The following is a 17,099-nucleotide window of genomic DNA, read 5'->3' on the forward strand; positions in this document are numbered from 1 at the left end:
ATATATATTTCATGACATCGTTGAGTCCAATCACTGACGCTCATGTACATGCATACACGCATATGTAGGCATGTATGTATGAATTACTTTTTTGCCTTCGCTCTACTGCCATTTTTTAAATCGAGTTTAGACATATTTCATACCGGGTCGATTCATACAGCGGGCGGCCGCCAGCATTGCCACCTTCTTCAACACAAGCCTCACGCATTTGTCTGTACATCATACATGTCTAATGAACACATTCTGTGGGTTGTATGTGTACAACGCTCTTCTTTTTCCTCTGTACCGCAACAGACACTGCATACAGCTGTGATCTTCTGTCTGCTCTGGTTCGCTGCCAACTATACTTTCAACCTGTCAATCAATCTGACCTCTGTGGCGGCTGTCACAATCATATCCTCGACATCTGGGTTCTTCACAATGATGTTTGAGCAGATGCTACCAAGAACTGACTCGGATAGCAGCGGGTATGCTATAGTACAGTACTTTTATAGCGTCCATTTGTCAGAGCCCGCTTATTTTCACGTCCATGATATCTCGGCAACCATCTCGGACACGCTTCGCTGTTTTTAAAGACCTTGTGATTATCATTTTTGCATTACCGTATCTCTAGTGCACGCTGCAGCTTTAGTCTGTGCGGAGACATTCGTGTTCTCAGATTCGCACTTCTAATTTTTGTTAAACTAAACTCGGCAGCTTCTCCGTGTTCAAAGGTCTTCTCATTCTCATGTCCGTGTGTGGTGTGGGCTTTGTGAGTCTTTCCGACACCCACAAGAGCGAAGACATGGGAGGCCAGCGCAAGCTACAGGGGGACGTTATCGCGCTCATAAGTGCCGCCTTTTACGGCGCCTATTTAGTGTTTCTGGAGGTAGGTAGATTTCGTTACTACGTACCCGAGAATCTGAGTGACATGCCTGCGCACATATAAATTCTAACAAACTTCACTGTGCTCTCGTGCGGCCATCCACGGTGGCTATCAAGGTTTCTTGGGTCGAGCTGATTTTCTACTCCATTCATACAGGTATACTAAGCAAAATACATAAATATCTTTCAATCTAGAAGTAGATAGAGTAGTTCATTTTTATGTGCGACCTTATTTACAATCATCAATGTATATGGAGTATAATAACGTTCAGCACTGTTTATGCACATGTTTGAGCTATTCTAATCAAGTATACATCTGTTTAATCGAGTATCAATGTTAGCACATATGCAAAGGCAACGCCCGTAGACTCTACTACACATATACTGCAGATACTTATTGACACAGCAGACCATAGCCATTCATACATTCCGGAACACTTCCACTCACTCACACACACTTTTTTTAACAGCAAAGAAGAGAGATGTTCATTCATTTTATTCACCATACCGGATCTTCTCACATACTCTACATATCCTGTCAGTTATCACACACTCATTGTACATCCTTTCTATAATACGGCGCGGCGACACGGCAGAAAAAGATCGGCAATGAGGAACGGTGCAACATGATGATGTTCTTTGGATTCGTGGGGTTGTGTAACATCGTGTTGCTCTCGCCAGTGTGCATTGTGATGCAGATACTCAGTTCGGAGGCTTTTGTTTGGCCAGCAGGTGAGCTCTACTATATATATATATATATATATATATACATGCGATTATCTAATTTTTGTGAATCAGGTCGACCGTATCGTGGTAGTGGCAGGTGAGTACTAAGTTAGTCTTGCCCATGTGACGGCTGCGATTCTTCTGTGCATCTTTCCAGTACCCCTGTGCTGGTGGGGCTGATTGGCCAGAGAAAGATGTCAAATAGTCTATGGCATGTAAAACATGAATTGATCTGCTGTGAAGTGGCTTGTTCAGCTCATCACTTCAGTGGTGTTCGTTGTATCGAATACATTCAAGCACGGATGTATATATCTATGCGTATCAGTATACCTTCCACTACAGGAATGTGCGAGTATCACTCAGTATTCATATAGTAGCATGGAACTCTGTAAGCCGCTTATAATTTCGGTAGTATTTTTCCAAACCTCGACGAATTTGTTTTTATCGTTCGTGTCAGTCGTATCGGCCGTGTTATATATAATAGTGCATGATTCAGAGCACATCCAGTCATACACCGATAAAGAATACGGCACAATCGCGAACCATCAGCAGCTCCTGACCCCCACTATATTTCCCCATCCCATCTGCAGCCAGACCGTTTATGTATCTCTGTCTGAATGCAATCGTTGGCACAGTCCTGTCCGATTATCTCTGGATATATTCTACTCTTCTTACGTCGCCTTTGGTCGCTACTCTAGGTAAGCTACATAAAGATTCATACTATATTTCATTTACTTATACACATACACACATACACACACACACACACACACACACACACACACACACACATATATATATATATATATATATATATATATATATATATATATATATATGTTTCTATGTAAATATATATATATATAAATATAAATACTATATATATATATATATATATATATATATATATATATATATTAATATATATATATATATATGTATATAGTACATATATATATATATATATGTATATAGTACATATATATATATATATATATATATATATATATATATATATATATATATATATATATATATATATATATTCGAGACAATATGAATTTGTAATCACATGAGAGTGCATGCATACACGGGCACCACCACCTGGAGAGCCTCGGTATACAGGAAGTATTTTTTACTGTAACAATCGTGTAGCTTTCCTCACGATATTGATATTTTTCCCACTGAGTGATACTGTCATGGCTTCTGAGAGCTCTCAAGTGTGTGCACATATAGGTCAACATCCTATCTCACTGGGATGTTGGGTCTGTCTCTGTATATTTCTAGTTTGAGCTTGTCCGCACAGATATTCAGAGCTGATGTAAAAGAGTTTAACTGGGTTGTGGGACTACACGAGACTCAGGGCTGGCGTATCTTTTATCATCTGCACCTTGCATCACAGGGCTGAGTCTGACGATACCAACTGCGGTCATGGTGGACTATCTCTGGGGAAATGTAGAAATTGATTCTGGATTTATGCTTGGCATGGGCTTAGGTAAGGCGATGCATCATCGTCTTATTTGCTACTTTAGTTTTTGGCTCAATTTGATCGTATACAAATTTTTTACTCTGTTCACAATGTAACCCTCTGAATATGTGCACAACATATCGATTGGTTTGAATGGTCAGTATCTTACATTCGGGATACATCTCGTCACCCACAAGCCGAATGTATGCTTTATTTCAATCTGCAGTTCTGATTGCATTCGTGGGCATTAATCTGGCATCGTATATGCCGTTGCTGAAATGGCTGTACGAATGGGTTCGGTCATGCGCGGGTGTCAAGGTTGCCTACATTCTGCTCGGATACAAACCAGATGCCTCGGAGAATATGCCTACTATACACGAGGTAGGGCCATGTGTAATGGTGTGAAGATCGATTATGGTAGCACTGATAGACGCATGTGGGAAGGTGACTGTATATCGCTTGTCTTTACCCATGGTGTATGATGGAAAGTGAGGGTATAACCGTCTTATTGTTACCATTGATGTGGCCCTGCTGAACGTACATTCACTGACACACTTTTAAGTCGACTCTGAGATATTCCATCTTATCGGAAAGATCAAAGCATCAAACATTGTTATGTTGTAAACTACATTACGATCAATCCTGCAGTCACCTAAAATACTGAGTCGATCACTTCTTTATCCTTCTTTATCAATATAGGTATAAATCATGTAAATATGCAGGCATCGATACACAAGCTCTCGAAACGGTCGAAACAGTGTCCTGGGGGTCGACCAGAAGCTGGATTCGAAGAAAAAAAAATACAATCCGGCAAACTGTACTGAGAGGCTCACGAACGCAATCAGGCAGGTAAATGTTCGACTGCTTTGTGGATAGTAGGTGTAGCAAACCTTACACAGATGAGTGGGCCAACAATGTCCCGATCAGACGACTTCTGCCAGTGGATGTGGGAGCACGCGGGGTCAGACTATCGGTCTATCAAAAGCGGCTTCTCCACTCACGACCGAGAGTGCCACTCTGATACAGTGCATATGTCATGGGTGCGAGGCTGGCGCTGATGAGATTAAATAGCACTCAGCTGCACTTGTGTCGAACAGGGATGTTATTAGCGATGAACGTCTCAGAGAGAAGCTCTGAGGGTGACGACAGGGTAGGGCCCTGGGCCCCACTTCAGTTGAAGCAAAAACACTCGGCTGACATGAACAGCAAAGCGGCTCGTATATACTGCCGGTTCTGAATCCGAATCCTCCTACGGCGCAAATAGCTCAACACACACCTGCAAGCTGCCCCGCACAGATACAATACAGCCAACAGCTTCTCAGCCTAACACTGCAATTGGGGTGCATCGCATACACGATCTCGTAGAGCAGTGACATAAAAATCCCAACGGGCATGCATATAAACTGCATTGTTGATTCGATAGGCGATGTTGCCGCTGGAGCTTTAAATACGAACATGCAGCGCGAGAAAGCGAAACTCAGATCGCTTTGGGATACCAGCAGACCGATCCCCAGCGATAGAGGATATCGGCCATTGGCAAATTCTAGTATTGTAATAAAAATCGGGTGGACTGTATTTTCATGAGACATCGACAGTTGGTTGCACCTAGCGTTTGTGTTGGCGCTCGCAATGTAGGATCGACATTTCAAAAGTGGGTAAGAGAGCTGATTAGTTTACTTAATTACGTGGAGACCGTTCTGCAATGATTAGATACAAATAATCGGCGGATTCCGGGCTGCACGAGGAGCACCTAAGGTACCTATCACGCAACTCCTACGTGCATGGTCTATCCGATGCATTAGTTTTCATATGTGATCTACAGTATAATATCTGCTGTTGTGATAAAGATCCAATCCTAAGATACTACCAGGTTTGTACCGTGCCACAATGATAGTGTATGCAGCCCTTTTGGATAAGATTGTACGTATTTCGCCCGGCAAGACATATTCAGTGCAAGTATGAGGTACCACATGTGCGCACGATGCAATATGGTCTTCCATTTGATGAGTCGCATAAATTCAAGTTGTGACGGCAATCCGTGCGGATGACTACCACAGCGAGCTCACCCATACTCACCCACGGTCTTTGTCGAACTGTTGTCGTGTGGTTCAAATTGAGATCACTGATATTGCATCTCATTTTGGCCGGTGTACGAGAGTTCGATACGTCATGAAAGGCTTCGAGGTTAATTGTACATGCATTTTAACCCCCGACTTTCCAGAAGAATGTTTGTTTTTTTCTGTTCTCCCGACCGCAAATGCTGTAAAAATACTCTGCAACAAGAACACAATAGTTATAAAACTTTTTTGTTCTCAATTGATACAGACACGAAGTTTCTGATCGGCGACTGCAGATTGAATATAAATGGCATTTATACTTTACTCGAATCGAAATGTAGGATCGATGTTGTAGAATGATTGAAAAATCATTAACCGTACATCAGGACTTTCGATGGTGAAAGCAAGCCGATGCCGACGGAACGTGAGCCCTCTTATGGGGGATACACTCCCAGCATAGCCGAAGAGGATGTTGTATCGGACATCGTAATATTGCAAGGCCATTCAAATCTAGAAATGCCATATAATTCAGATCTGAGCAACAGTAAAACATCGCACGACGGTTTATATCTGGAGGGCCATACAATCCAGATCGTAGATCACTATGCACGACTTTAAAAACGTTGTAGATTACTTTTGACTTGTACAATGGTCTCACAATTGTATGACAAGAATTTTGCAGTCAGCACGTTGACATTTTCTGTGCAATGTCTATATTTAAACTGGGTTATTCTCTTTTAGAAATTAGTTTAATACGGGCATCGAAAGCGAATATAAGTTAAAAAAAAAGTGGCTGTAAATGTAAGAAGGTAACTAAATATATCGGAAGTGTATTGTGACAAATTCAAAGCTGTATGCACCACTATGAACGCAGACTGACAGCGGAAAATACGCGGTTACACAAACAAACCAGAAATGAGAATCGGGTTTAAACACCAAAGGGGGTATAGCAGTCCCCTGAAGTACTCGCAAAAAAACCTTATTGTCGACCACCAATTCACCATTCCCAAACCCGTGCTTACGAACCCCAGCAACCCTTTGGTGAGTATTCTAAATCTACTCTGCTATTCGGAGTGCACCCAAACCACCTGTCGTTGTCTGGCAACGTCGAATAGTGCCAGTCTTAATGAGTTTGCTAGTCCATACTAATTCCCTTTAATAGCCGAGGTTTGTGTATGTCTAGCAAATTGCATAACATCAGCGCAATCCAGTTTCATTTCACCCGAAGTCCTTCCATTATTGCTTCAAATCTACATTTAAAATCTATGTATGTGCATGTTATCACTTAAACTGCACCAGGCCTTTTGAACCTGGTCACCACAGCGCCGGTCAACAGAATGACAGTCCCAGCGGCAAAGGCCGTCTGCTTGATAATCGTCCAAACTTTCTGTCGTGGGCAAAAAAAAAACAAAGAATTATTAGCACTTCAGCCTCCAAGAATTGGATAGTTTGCGCTGCTGGCGTTCTAGGTCGTTATTCACATTCGGACGACTCTACACGCATTGATTTTTGAATCTAAGATATGGAGATATACGTGTGCATTCTAATAGTGTGTGCCAGGCTGGGGTCGTACGTTGGTATATACACCAGCTTATTAACTACGCGTGCACATTTGGAATGGACAGGGCTACAAAAAAAATGACAATACACGTACAGAAAATACGCCACCCATCATCAAATTTATCCATGTCAACACAGCGTATTGCAGCGACATAGTGCGACAATCCATGTGCGTTCCTGTGCATCCTGGAACCGCAACCATTGCAAAACAGCACACTCTTCTGAACAAAAGTACAACACTAAACGACCAGGTCATCGTGCATAGTACAACCTCCCCCCCTCCCCAAAATTCTCCATCCAAATCTGAATAAATACTACATGATCGGCAAAAGTTGTCGTTAAACTAGAAAAAAAAAAGTGCCACCGTGTATGCGTCAAGTGGCAACGAGAAGATAACAGAGATAACAGTAAAGTGTATTAGTTGAAAATGACGAGTATGGCAACGACACTACGACAGGAGATACTGCGGGTGTGCATCGGCATACCTTTTCTTGCTCGTTTGTGGCGAACATCATCGTTGCCACCTGTATCGGTTGGAAGAATTGACAATTCACGATTAGAATCGCATATGCAGCAACGTCGAATGAGTAGTCGCGCTGTGGAACAAGGGTAAGATGAACACGGACGAATAGGTACGAAATAGTAATCTTGGCCTCACGAGCACGCACTAACGATAGATATCAGCGAAGCGTAGTGCGAAATTGTATTAATAAGGTATATTATATCGTATTATGTGGTGTAAAAGCTGGTATTCATGTAATTTGAGGGTCCACGAACAAACACGGCCGTAGATCTGAGTACGCTCGCAGTCACTCACATAGAGGCCTACGTTAGGCGACTACATTGGCACACGAGTCTACAACTGAATATCTCGTCGTCCAATATACCTACATTCACACGCGACTATATCTCAGGCTGTATCTAGGATGTTCGGTTCAATTCACGACAAGCGGTTGTTCATGTATCGATCATGTATCGAACATAGGCGATCCTTATTCGCTTCCATTCGTTCAACTTGGGATATGTGCTCTTGACCCTTTGATAAAGACTGTTCGTCTTGAATGGTCTCGAGTTTGTACGTGGATCAAATAGAGACTAACAGGCATATTTTAAAGCAAAACATACTGTGTGTAAATTGCTTCACTAACATACATATATTGATACACTCACACCCGCCCACAGATCCTGTACTGCAATCGCATTCATACGTATATTCAGCCAGCAAGGCTTTGCGGTACAGAATCCCCGCTCATCTAACATAACTGTGCAGCCTATTTCTAAGGTTTCCCCTATCCCGCTTTCAGAGCAATGTTGGCGGAAGTTTTTCAACTAACTATGCAAATTCCATCTGCCCTCTCAAACCCCACGTAGAGGTGCACTTATACTCGGTGAACCCCTGCAAAATACTATCTCCAGGGTTTAACGGCACGTGCATAGGATATATACACAGACATCCCCGTACGCCAGGAAGTGATTTAGAAGTGATTTGTCAGCTTTTTGATATTAAAATTCGTTCCTGCCGCCACTAGTCCATGGTATGGATGCATATCAATATTCAAGAAACCATAAACACAACCAACCCACCGATCCCAGATTCGAGGAATACATGTTGCATTGAGATGCTCAACACACTTGATCTAACAAATGCCTCACGCAGCGGTGTCACACATAGAGTACGAACACTAACACACGAACCTGTATCGGCATAAACACGCGAATCCCGCTACGAAAACAACCCCAATAGCGCAAGTACAAATACCCAATTTGTATTGCAATAACTGTACGCTCTGCGTTCGTCCACGCCGAATACTTGCGAAGTGCTTTAGGCAGATATTCAAAGAATATGCACTTTAGCATCGTGGAAGACACACACCACACACAAGCAGGTTTCTCGCGCTCATTTGATATGGTTTCATAAAGTGACAGTAGGCGAGTATCACACTTGGCTGACCATAGGCTACTCAAAAGAGTACAGAAGTCATGGTAAGAAAGTCTATCAAGGAGTGCGTGTAAATAAATAGAAACTACTGTGCCAGGGTGACACATACCACTGCATAACACCGTGCTTGATACAGCCCCACACGAGTACCTAATGCACAAAAAGTAACAGGTCAAAATCATATACACACCTTGCCTAGTAAAAGAGTACAGAAGTCATGGTAAGAAAGTCTATCAAGGAGTGCGTGTAAATAAATAGAAACTACTGTGCCAGGGTGACACATACCACTGCATAACACCGTGCTTGATACAGCCCCACACGAGTACCTAATGCACAAAAAGTAACAGGTCAAAATCATATACACACCTTGCCTAGTCTACGACTCAGTTGTGCAGTGTCAAAGGAGGAACCTAATTCTTCCTAATGGAATGTCTATTCTTATTCCAAGCCCACTGGGAATACAGGATACCGCACGAGATATACAAGGCGATGTACCACTAGTTGCAAATTCACAATCTATCTATCATAGACAGCCCGAATGCAACCTGAAAATCAACACATATTGTCTTATACATCACTCAGTTCACACGCATAATATATATGATACACAAAATACACATTTAGCCTATTAAACACACTGTATAATCTCCCATGAATACGATGGCTGTGCCCACAAACAAGCAGAACCCAATCAACTGAAGTGTGAGACCGTATTCAGCTGCGACACACTACAACTTCCCTACACTATATTTAGAATACGCAATCATACTAAACATACAACCCACTACACGTACTCTGTATCCTCCCAGAAATCCAAACGTCGTGCCCATAAGCAAGCAGAATCCACCCAGCTGTAGTGTGAAATCCCATTCAATGCTCACAGGTTGCACAGCCTGCACAGCAGCCCCTCCCTGTTGCACTACGGCACCACCCGCCTGGCCTGCACCATTCGCAACACCATTAGCAACAGCTTGACCTGCGCCCATCGGGACGTGTTGTAAGTTATTCATTGTTATATTGTTAGTGTATTGTTATAAACACGTACGTTTTCTATCCGTATACACCAGTGTGTTGTGCGGGGTTGTTTACTGATAAGCATGTATTATGAGGCTGATTGTATGTACGTACATAGGTATTTCTTGCAACGAGGTGTATCGGAAATATTTAAATACATCAATGATGTAGATCTAAAAAGCCGGCTGCAGTGGAACAATCCAATCATATCCGAATAATTGGCGTCTACCTCTTGTGAGTGACGGAATAAGTTTTCTCTACCAAGTCTATGAGAAAACAAGCCATCGTTATTCTTACATACACCGAGTTTTCAAAAACGCGCGCCATTTCGTCTGGCATGACTTTCTGTTTGGGTGTAAAATATATTGAATGTAGTGGACTCCTAAATGTTTTCAACACGGTAGTGTAGTGGCAAGGTTAATGCATAGTTGGTACTTAGTAGTACCTAGTATACCCACGTGCATCGCACCCTAGTAAGGTGATCTCCCGGGAATATATACCAGATCGTACAGGTGTACTATCGTGCACACGACCGCATCAAGCGAAGCTTTACGTAATGAGTGCTACGGATGAACAGCCGTCAGCTGCGGCCTCTGTCAACGAAGACAACAGCATGCAGCCTTCACCTGAACCTTCTGAAGGATCTAAGTCGGTATGTATGTATTTTTATACACAAATAGATACTAAAGCACACATATCTGAGCTGGTATATGTTGCTTTGACAAGTTGTGCACCATTATAATATGCATTTCAGCCTGTAGAATTAGGACAGTTTCAATTCTAGTCACACACGGGGCATGGATTCCTAGTGACACAAAGTCTATAGCGCTGCTGAAAACATTGAGAAATGCCAATAGGCGCTGTTTTTTTTTGAAATTTAATAGTATAGTTCTTGGAGGGATGTGTACCTCTTGTTGTGGCATATCATTCGCTTCCTCACGAACAGTTGTTTCTTGTTTGTATTGTGTTTAGATCCCACCTCGCACGCGTTTGACAAAATTATCGCGAATTACACTGCATGTCAATCATGTCTCAGCTATATAAATAGGTGTTCATCTGTATCCCAGTCCTAGTGTACCAATATTACTGCTCGCTCAATTGAATTCTGTTCCGGTAGTTCGTCTGTGCTGCCCTCGAGACCTTCAGGCATGTGCGTGCTAGTGTTCGCAAACTGGTTGAGCAGGAAAGGTTAAATATACACCATCAAATGACCATAGATCAGACCTCAGACCCCAGTCTTTTCTGATACCCGCGAGACATACAACAAGTGGCAGTCATAATTGAACCGTTCACATTGCTGGTGCTGGATTCGGTTCTTAAAATGTGATCATATGAAATGTTATTGTATCAAGATGTACCAGCATGAGGCAATTGCTATCAATTGGGCATGAAAGAAATCAAACTGCACTCCCTGACCGCCTCCCACAACGAGAGTATAATAGTGATGGTGATCAATAGTGAAGAAGTGTGTTGGCGATGGTCTTTTGAAGGCTTTAGTATATTCGCACGCGCTTCGTTTTAAACTTGGTGGCAAATGGGACTGGCTCAGAAACTCACTACTCACCGATATAAGATATATGGAGTGGTTTGCAGTATATATACAAACAAATATATCTGCATAACTCGCCCATTGGGAGCATTCTTTAGTACCTAAACACATACTACCTCGAAACGTTACAACACAAACAAACACATAATAGATACACACTCAACAAACTGGCCATTCCGGACAAGATCTGAACCTACACCATACATACATGGCAGAAATCTCTCATATTATAAGCTATCACTAACACCTGCGTGGGCTCTCTGACGGCGTGAGTGCAGCATAATATAGACTCACACCACACACACCCGGCTATTATATGAGTTCTTTTGCGAGGAAACCAACAAGCAAGCACACCCAGTTCATCGGCAATCAATGTATACTGATGAAACACATTTGTCATACATTGATGTAATCTGTACTCACATGGTACTTCGGAGTTCCGACACTCCCTTTAGTAGAAGTGCAAGCGCCCACACACAGCTCATGATTAGCTTGTCTGAGATGCTATTGCCGGTCAAGTCACAATATTGATGTTGTAGTTGACGCTCCCATCGCTACGCCTGCACATGACAGCCTGACATGTCAATGCCCTCGTCAGAAGGAGAACTAGCACGCACGCATGCACGATGGCTAGTTTATCTTTCCAGCTGTCAATGGCAGGTGCACATTTGCATTGATATCCCATTTGGCGCTATGAATCTTCATTTTCACAAATCCACAAAAACCTTGATGTGGCTGTGTCCACGTTAGAGCAGAAGATCAACAAACATGCACGCACAATGCATAGCTTATCTATGGGACTGGTATTGGCATTAATTACCTCGGTGTCATTTGGCTATATTTGTATATCATCCGTCGTCTTTATTTTCATATGTAGTTAGTCACAATGGTCGGATGTTTCTGTGCCTGTACCCACGTTAGAAGGAGAACGAGCACGCACTAACAATGGCTAGCAATCTTCGAGCGATCTAGGTCGTAGTTGTATTTGCATCGATGTTCTGTCTGACTCTAGATATCTTTATTCGCACCACTTGACAACAGCCCGAGGTGGCTGTGGCCACTTCAGAGGAAGAGAAAGCCCGCAGATTCGAAGCGTTGCTGGCCAAGTCAGAGACTTTCGCACAGTACGTCGAACAAGGCAAGGACGTATCGCACTTCAGAAAGGCGAGCAAGAATGGCGAGCTTATAAACACTCCGTCTAAGGTATACACTTATGAGTCTTGGGTGTATACTTTTGAGATGTGGCCGTGTATATTCTATACACCTCTTGTAACGAATAGTGTGCTTCTGTCCGACATCTGTCAAGGTGTTATCCGTCAAGCCCGTATTTGATAATGCTTATCTGTGAGCAGGGAAAATGTGTGCTATTGGACAAGAAGCGGTTAGTATTGACGGGCATGCGACACTTCATTCGCGCGGTGTAGCAGTTGAGAATATTCACAGATGTATCGCTGTACGTACAGGGCACATACATGGATGCTACTTCTCGCTTCACAGCTGTACGTTCATGGCATGGTGAGCATCGGTTTTCTAATAATCTGTCTACTCGAATAGCATTGCAGGGGCATTGACGTATACTATCAACCACTTAAGGTGGTTATTCATGCATACGGCTGCGCTCGTTATTCTGGGGAGACAACTAGCTATGGCATTTATATGTGCTGTGTCAAGTGCCATCTTTATGTACACTATAAGAGCGCGTTAGCTCTGCACGTGTTGTACTATGAGCATATCGATCTTTTCTGTGAGGCATACTTGTATTATCTTAGTGTGCTGTACGTAGCTGTGGCGTTAGAGAAATGCTCACTAGCCATCATTTACGATTGTCAGACTGTCTCTCCTGCCACCAACACAATGGTCTAATAATTGAACACACACACACACACACACACATATATATATATATATATATATATATATATATATATATATATATATATACTTCTATATATATATACTTCTATATTATTGTATTATTGTATTATTATATTATATTATTATATTAAAATTTTATTATTTCATTTTATTATTATTATGTTCTATTATATCATATATAGCTCTGAACCTGTGTTCTTCATTTATATTGCTCGCACACGAAGCCCACCAACGGTTTGGGTGGTAGTATATCACACCGCCCCTGGGGTTACTACCTTTATATGCACAATGCAATTCGTGGCTTACCATAGTTCAATGGCATGCTAAAAAAACACCTGCCGTGGCACACTGTGAAACAGTTTCGAGGCATAAATACAATTGTGCCTAGGCAGTCAAGATTGTGAGAGAAGTTCTCACAGAGCTATTTAAGGATGGCTAAACCTACTATGGAGATATCATAGTGTGGACGTAGGGTGGACACAAGCAACACTATAGCCGGAGTATCTATCGCGAGTCAAGGTGTATCTCCATATGGGCTCAAAAAAGTTGGTACATATATATCTATGGGCAGCTATTGCAATTAATTCCAATATGCGGGTGCCGATGGTGCCGGTTACAAATGAGAAGTCAAATATGTTTCTCCTGTTTCCTATTGCAGGCCAATGTTGTCCCGGGCGATAGCAGACATCGGAGAACTGAGGCGGAGGAGGATGAAGAGCTATTGCACCAAAAGGAGAAGGAGGTATATGAGATACGATTATATATATACATGCACATTTGTCGATTTATACACGTGCCCATGTGTTTATGTAGTTTTCCTGTTGATATGCATTCTCTGTATGCCATTGTATGAATGCGGGCTGGGTATTGCATATGTATCGATAAAGATATGTGCATCGAAGAATCTTATGTGGGCAAGCCGTGTGTAATTGAGTGTTCGCGTGAGCACATTTAGGTTGTTTCACGTCTATCGAATTGCCCGTAGACCCGCCTCACAAGCGCATCGATTGATTACGTCCATTCGTAGAAAGGTCTGCTCGCTTCTGTCTATCCTTAATTTTCGCGCATTCAAGCTCAAGTTTGTTGAATAGCATGGGTTGTCCGACGGAAATTGAATTGGAACTCTTATGTGAGCGACCACATTGCTTCGTATATTTAGCAGACATAGGCGCTAATAAACCACTTCATATGAAATCCATTCGAGATATACGAGGGTGCTTGTGCGATTTGCACATGCCTGTCCGTGATTGAACCGCCATCATACATTTAATATACGTATATATACATCACTGCCGCAGGTGTTCATCTTCACAGAGTCCCCAAATTACGTTGAGGGGGGCACCATGCGTGAGTACCAAGTTCGAGGTCTCAACTGGATGATTTCCCTGTACCAGAACGGTATCAGTGGTATATTGGCTGACGAGATGGGTCTCGGTAAAACACTACAGACTATCAGTTTGTTGGGGTGGCTGAAAAACTTTCGTCATGTTAAAGGCCCGTTTCTGGTCATTGTCCCCCTTTCCACACAACAGGTGTGCGTTATATATATGCACACGGATGTATATAGTGCATGCTACAGGTTGTATATATAGGTACACAGGTATTTAGAATGTATACCATACTGTACACGCATATGTACGAATATGCTATAGGTTGTATATATTGGTGCTGTATCACAAAATGTACATAGAGATACACGGGCATCCAAGCTATATTTCAGAGTGTATACACTTTTACGGATGTGTAAGTTAATTTTCTTGGACGTATATACAGGTATATATATATATATATATATATATATATTATATATCTATATTTATATTATCAATATTATATATATATAGATATAGATATAGATAGATATAGATAGATATAGATATAGATAGATATAGATATAGATATTTTCACAAATCCTTCGAATCAGTGGATTATGTATAGCTCGTGAGTATGTCATTGATTGGCTAACATGTATAAGTCGGCTGATGTGTTGTGTAGTCTAGACCTGAAATTGATATACTGAATTATGGCACGAACTGCCCGATCTTTCGTTTCCTTTATACTCGATTTGCCACTCGGAATGACAATGTCGATATTTTTGACTTTCTCAACGTATATTGATCCCATACAGCTACTAGTAAGTATATGTAGGATGAAACTCGCATCATGTACCAAGACATTTCTGCCTCCATGCTAGATCTTGGCCGTTGCCTCATACTGCATTGTTATTAAACTTTCGTCAATGTCACACAGAATTGGGTCAACGAGTTTGCACGCTGGGTGCCGTCGCTTGATGTATTCTGCATCGGCGGAGCCAAAGAAGCACGCCAGCAAGCGGTCAAGGTATGGATTTTTACTTATACACACGCTGGCGTGGTTTTTTAATATGTACTAAAACATAGTCCTATTTCATGTTGCCAGCTAGTGCACGCCTATTCCATTGTCTACTTGATGTGGTCAGTGTGGTGTGATGTGATCTAGTAGTGTGTGGCAGCCTTGTACGATAGCTGTAGTGCGTGCACGAGCATACGTTGGCGAGCGATTTGTGCATCATCGAGCATAAGTGTCGTGAAAATTTTGGGATATGAAAGTATGCAGTCAAGTATGTGACGAACGGACCCTGGAATATATTATTCAGGGCAACTTAGTGCATCATTGCATGGAAATGAGTGTCTGAGCGCTGAGATCAAGACGGAACGCAGTCTAGCGAGTTCCAGCTTGTATAGCGGTTGGCGTTGAATCTACTATATGACCATTGAAGGGGTTTGTAGATATCATATAAAGTATACACACACTCATTTATATATATATATATATATCCCACTCTACTGCGTGGCGGTCGACTGGTGGCCGCTCACATTTGCGTGTATATAAGACTGCTGTGCACATGCCTTCTTTGGTATTTGACTGTTATACATCCTTTTGTTGTTCGCGTGCATTTTATGTATACTGGGCATTGGTTCAAGGTATATGTATCAGTACTCTGACTGCACTATGTCTAATACAATGCCCTCTCTGAAGCGTATGTTTTCAACACCATCTAGGGATGGTCATATTAGTGTAGCTATTGTGTTGCATTTTGTTTCGCGGCGGCGTGAATGCACTTCTTCAGTACAGTTGGACGGAATCATTCAGAAAAAAGGCGTGTTATACCTACGATTTCAACGTAAGTGGTTTAGCTTGTATACTAACGCACAGTGTATCGTTATTTGTCTAGGACAACATGGGCAACGGAGAGCAGGGCGATTGGGACGTTGTCATCTGCTCGTACGAACAGACTATTAAAGAAAAGGCGAGTATCCGCAAGTTCAAATGGGAGTACATCATCATTGACGAGGCGCATCGAATAAAGAACGAAGACAGTTTACTCAGTAAAGTGCTCAGGGAGTTTACCAGCAAGCGTCGGCTGCTCATCACAGGTGAGTGTATGGATCCTTTCAGAATGGTCTTAGTTACACATGTTAGAATAAATGGTACTTGCTACTTACTGAATACAATGACGTTTAAAAGACTGGTGTTATTCATATTGGGTATACGGAAGTCTTATCTTAATTGTGTGTACAGATCTCCCAGTTGTCGATGTCCACATGTAGGTATAGTGCGCATACAAGTCAGGTTTGTTGGAAGCAAATCAACCGTGTGCTATGTTTGATGGCAATTCTGTATTTGTGTGTGTCAAATCGGCCACACCGCAGGCATGCAACCGGTAGTAGCAATAAGCTACGCTGATAACATAATTGCTCGATGAGTCCATACGTGATTCTGTATTCTTGTGGTATACATGGCTGCTTATGCTCAAATTGTGCATAGAACTTTACATATGCGATACATTCCTTTGCAATGATCGATATATTTGGGCAATACCACAGTGCAAAACAATGCCCCAATGCCACCCTCCACGATGATACTCAGCTTCATTTGTATAAGGTTGCTCTGCTAGTGCCGATTTTTATTCGAATTGGCAAAACACTGTTACTCGCGGCATGAAGTATCCTAAGCACGAAACTCTTAGACTGAAAGCCTTAGAATTCGAACACCAACACCTTTATA

The 17,099-nt window shown here is 42.1% G+C and overlaps 4 protein-coding genes across 4 annotated transcripts in view; 2 read left to right on the plus strand and 2 right to left on the minus strand.

Moving 5' to 3' along the window:
- The first annotated feature begins 292 nt into the window (after positions 1-292).
- SARC_05139 (hypothetical protein) lies at positions 293-4,629 on the plus strand. Its single transcript, XM_014300992.1, has 7 exons — positions 293-467; positions 697-868; positions 1,461-1,596; positions 2,181-2,288; positions 2,993-3,085; positions 3,285-3,439; positions 3,758-4,629. Exons 1-7 carry the CDS (start codon positions 421-423, stop codon positions 3,761-3,763), a joined length of 717 nt encoding a protein of 238 aa, XP_014156467.1. The 5' UTR covers positions 293-420; the 3' UTR covers positions 3,764-4,629.
- SARC_05140 (hypothetical protein) lies at positions 4,343-4,722 on the minus strand (the record flags this gene model as incomplete). Its single annotated transcript, XM_014300993.1, has 1 exon — positions 4,343-4,722. A coding segment is annotated over one exon (380 nt), but the record flags the coding sequence as incomplete, so codon positions are not given.
- A 1,678-nt stretch (positions 4,723-6,400) lies between these two features.
- Positions 6,401-9,624, minus strand: SARC_05141 (hypothetical protein; the record flags this gene model as incomplete). Its single annotated transcript, XM_014300994.1, has 3 exons — positions 6,401-6,502; positions 7,161-7,271; positions 9,409-9,624. The coding sequence occupies 3 exons, from the start codon at positions 9,622-9,624 to the stop codon at positions 6,401-6,403; spliced, it is 429 nt and encodes a 142-aa protein (XP_014156469.1).
- A 361-nt stretch (positions 9,625-9,985) lies between these two features.
- The window catches only part of SARC_05142 (hypothetical protein), a gene marked incomplete at its 3' end in the record, with an annotated part of 13,325 nt that continues 6,211 nt past the window's right edge, over positions 9,986-17,099 (plus strand). Inside the window, exons 1-7 of the mRNA XM_014300995.1 lie at positions 9,986-10,280; positions 12,219-12,380; positions 13,711-13,794; positions 14,351-14,584; positions 15,303-15,392; positions 16,267-16,500; positions 16,860-16,976. Of these exons, the coding sequence (XP_014156470.1) occupies positions 10,185-10,280; positions 12,219-12,380; positions 13,711-13,794; positions 14,351-14,584; positions 15,303-15,392; positions 16,267-16,500; positions 16,860-16,976 (1,017 nt within the window). The 5' untranslated portion in view covers positions 9,986-10,184. The remainder of the gene's footprint in view (positions 10,281-12,218; positions 12,381-13,710; positions 13,795-14,350; positions 14,585-15,302; positions 15,393-16,266; positions 16,501-16,859; positions 16,977-17,099) is intronic.

The sequence above is a fragment of the Sphaeroforma arctica genome, assembly GCF_001186125.1.
Source record: "Sphaeroforma arctica JP610 unplaced genomic scaffold supercont1.318, whole genome shotgun sequence".
NCBI classification, from domain to species: Eukaryota; class Ichthyosporea; order Ichthyophonida; genus Sphaeroforma; species Sphaeroforma arctica.

What these genes read in the sequence shown, in the direction of transcription:
- SARC_05139 (XM_014300992.1), top strand. Translation starts at nt 421, where the DNA reads ATGATGTTTGAGCAGATGCTACCAAGAACTGACTCGGATAGCAGCGG. An exon ending in ACTGACTCGGATAGCAGCGG is followed by an intron (nt 468 to 696) that starts GTATGCTATAGT and finishes TAAACTCGGCAG; the next exon opens with CTTCTCCGTGTTCAAAGGTC. An exon ending in TATGCTTGGCATGGGCTTAG is followed by an intron (nt 3,086 to 3,284) that starts GTAAGGCGATGC and finishes TTCAATCTGCAG; the next exon opens with TTCTGATTGCATTCGTGGGC.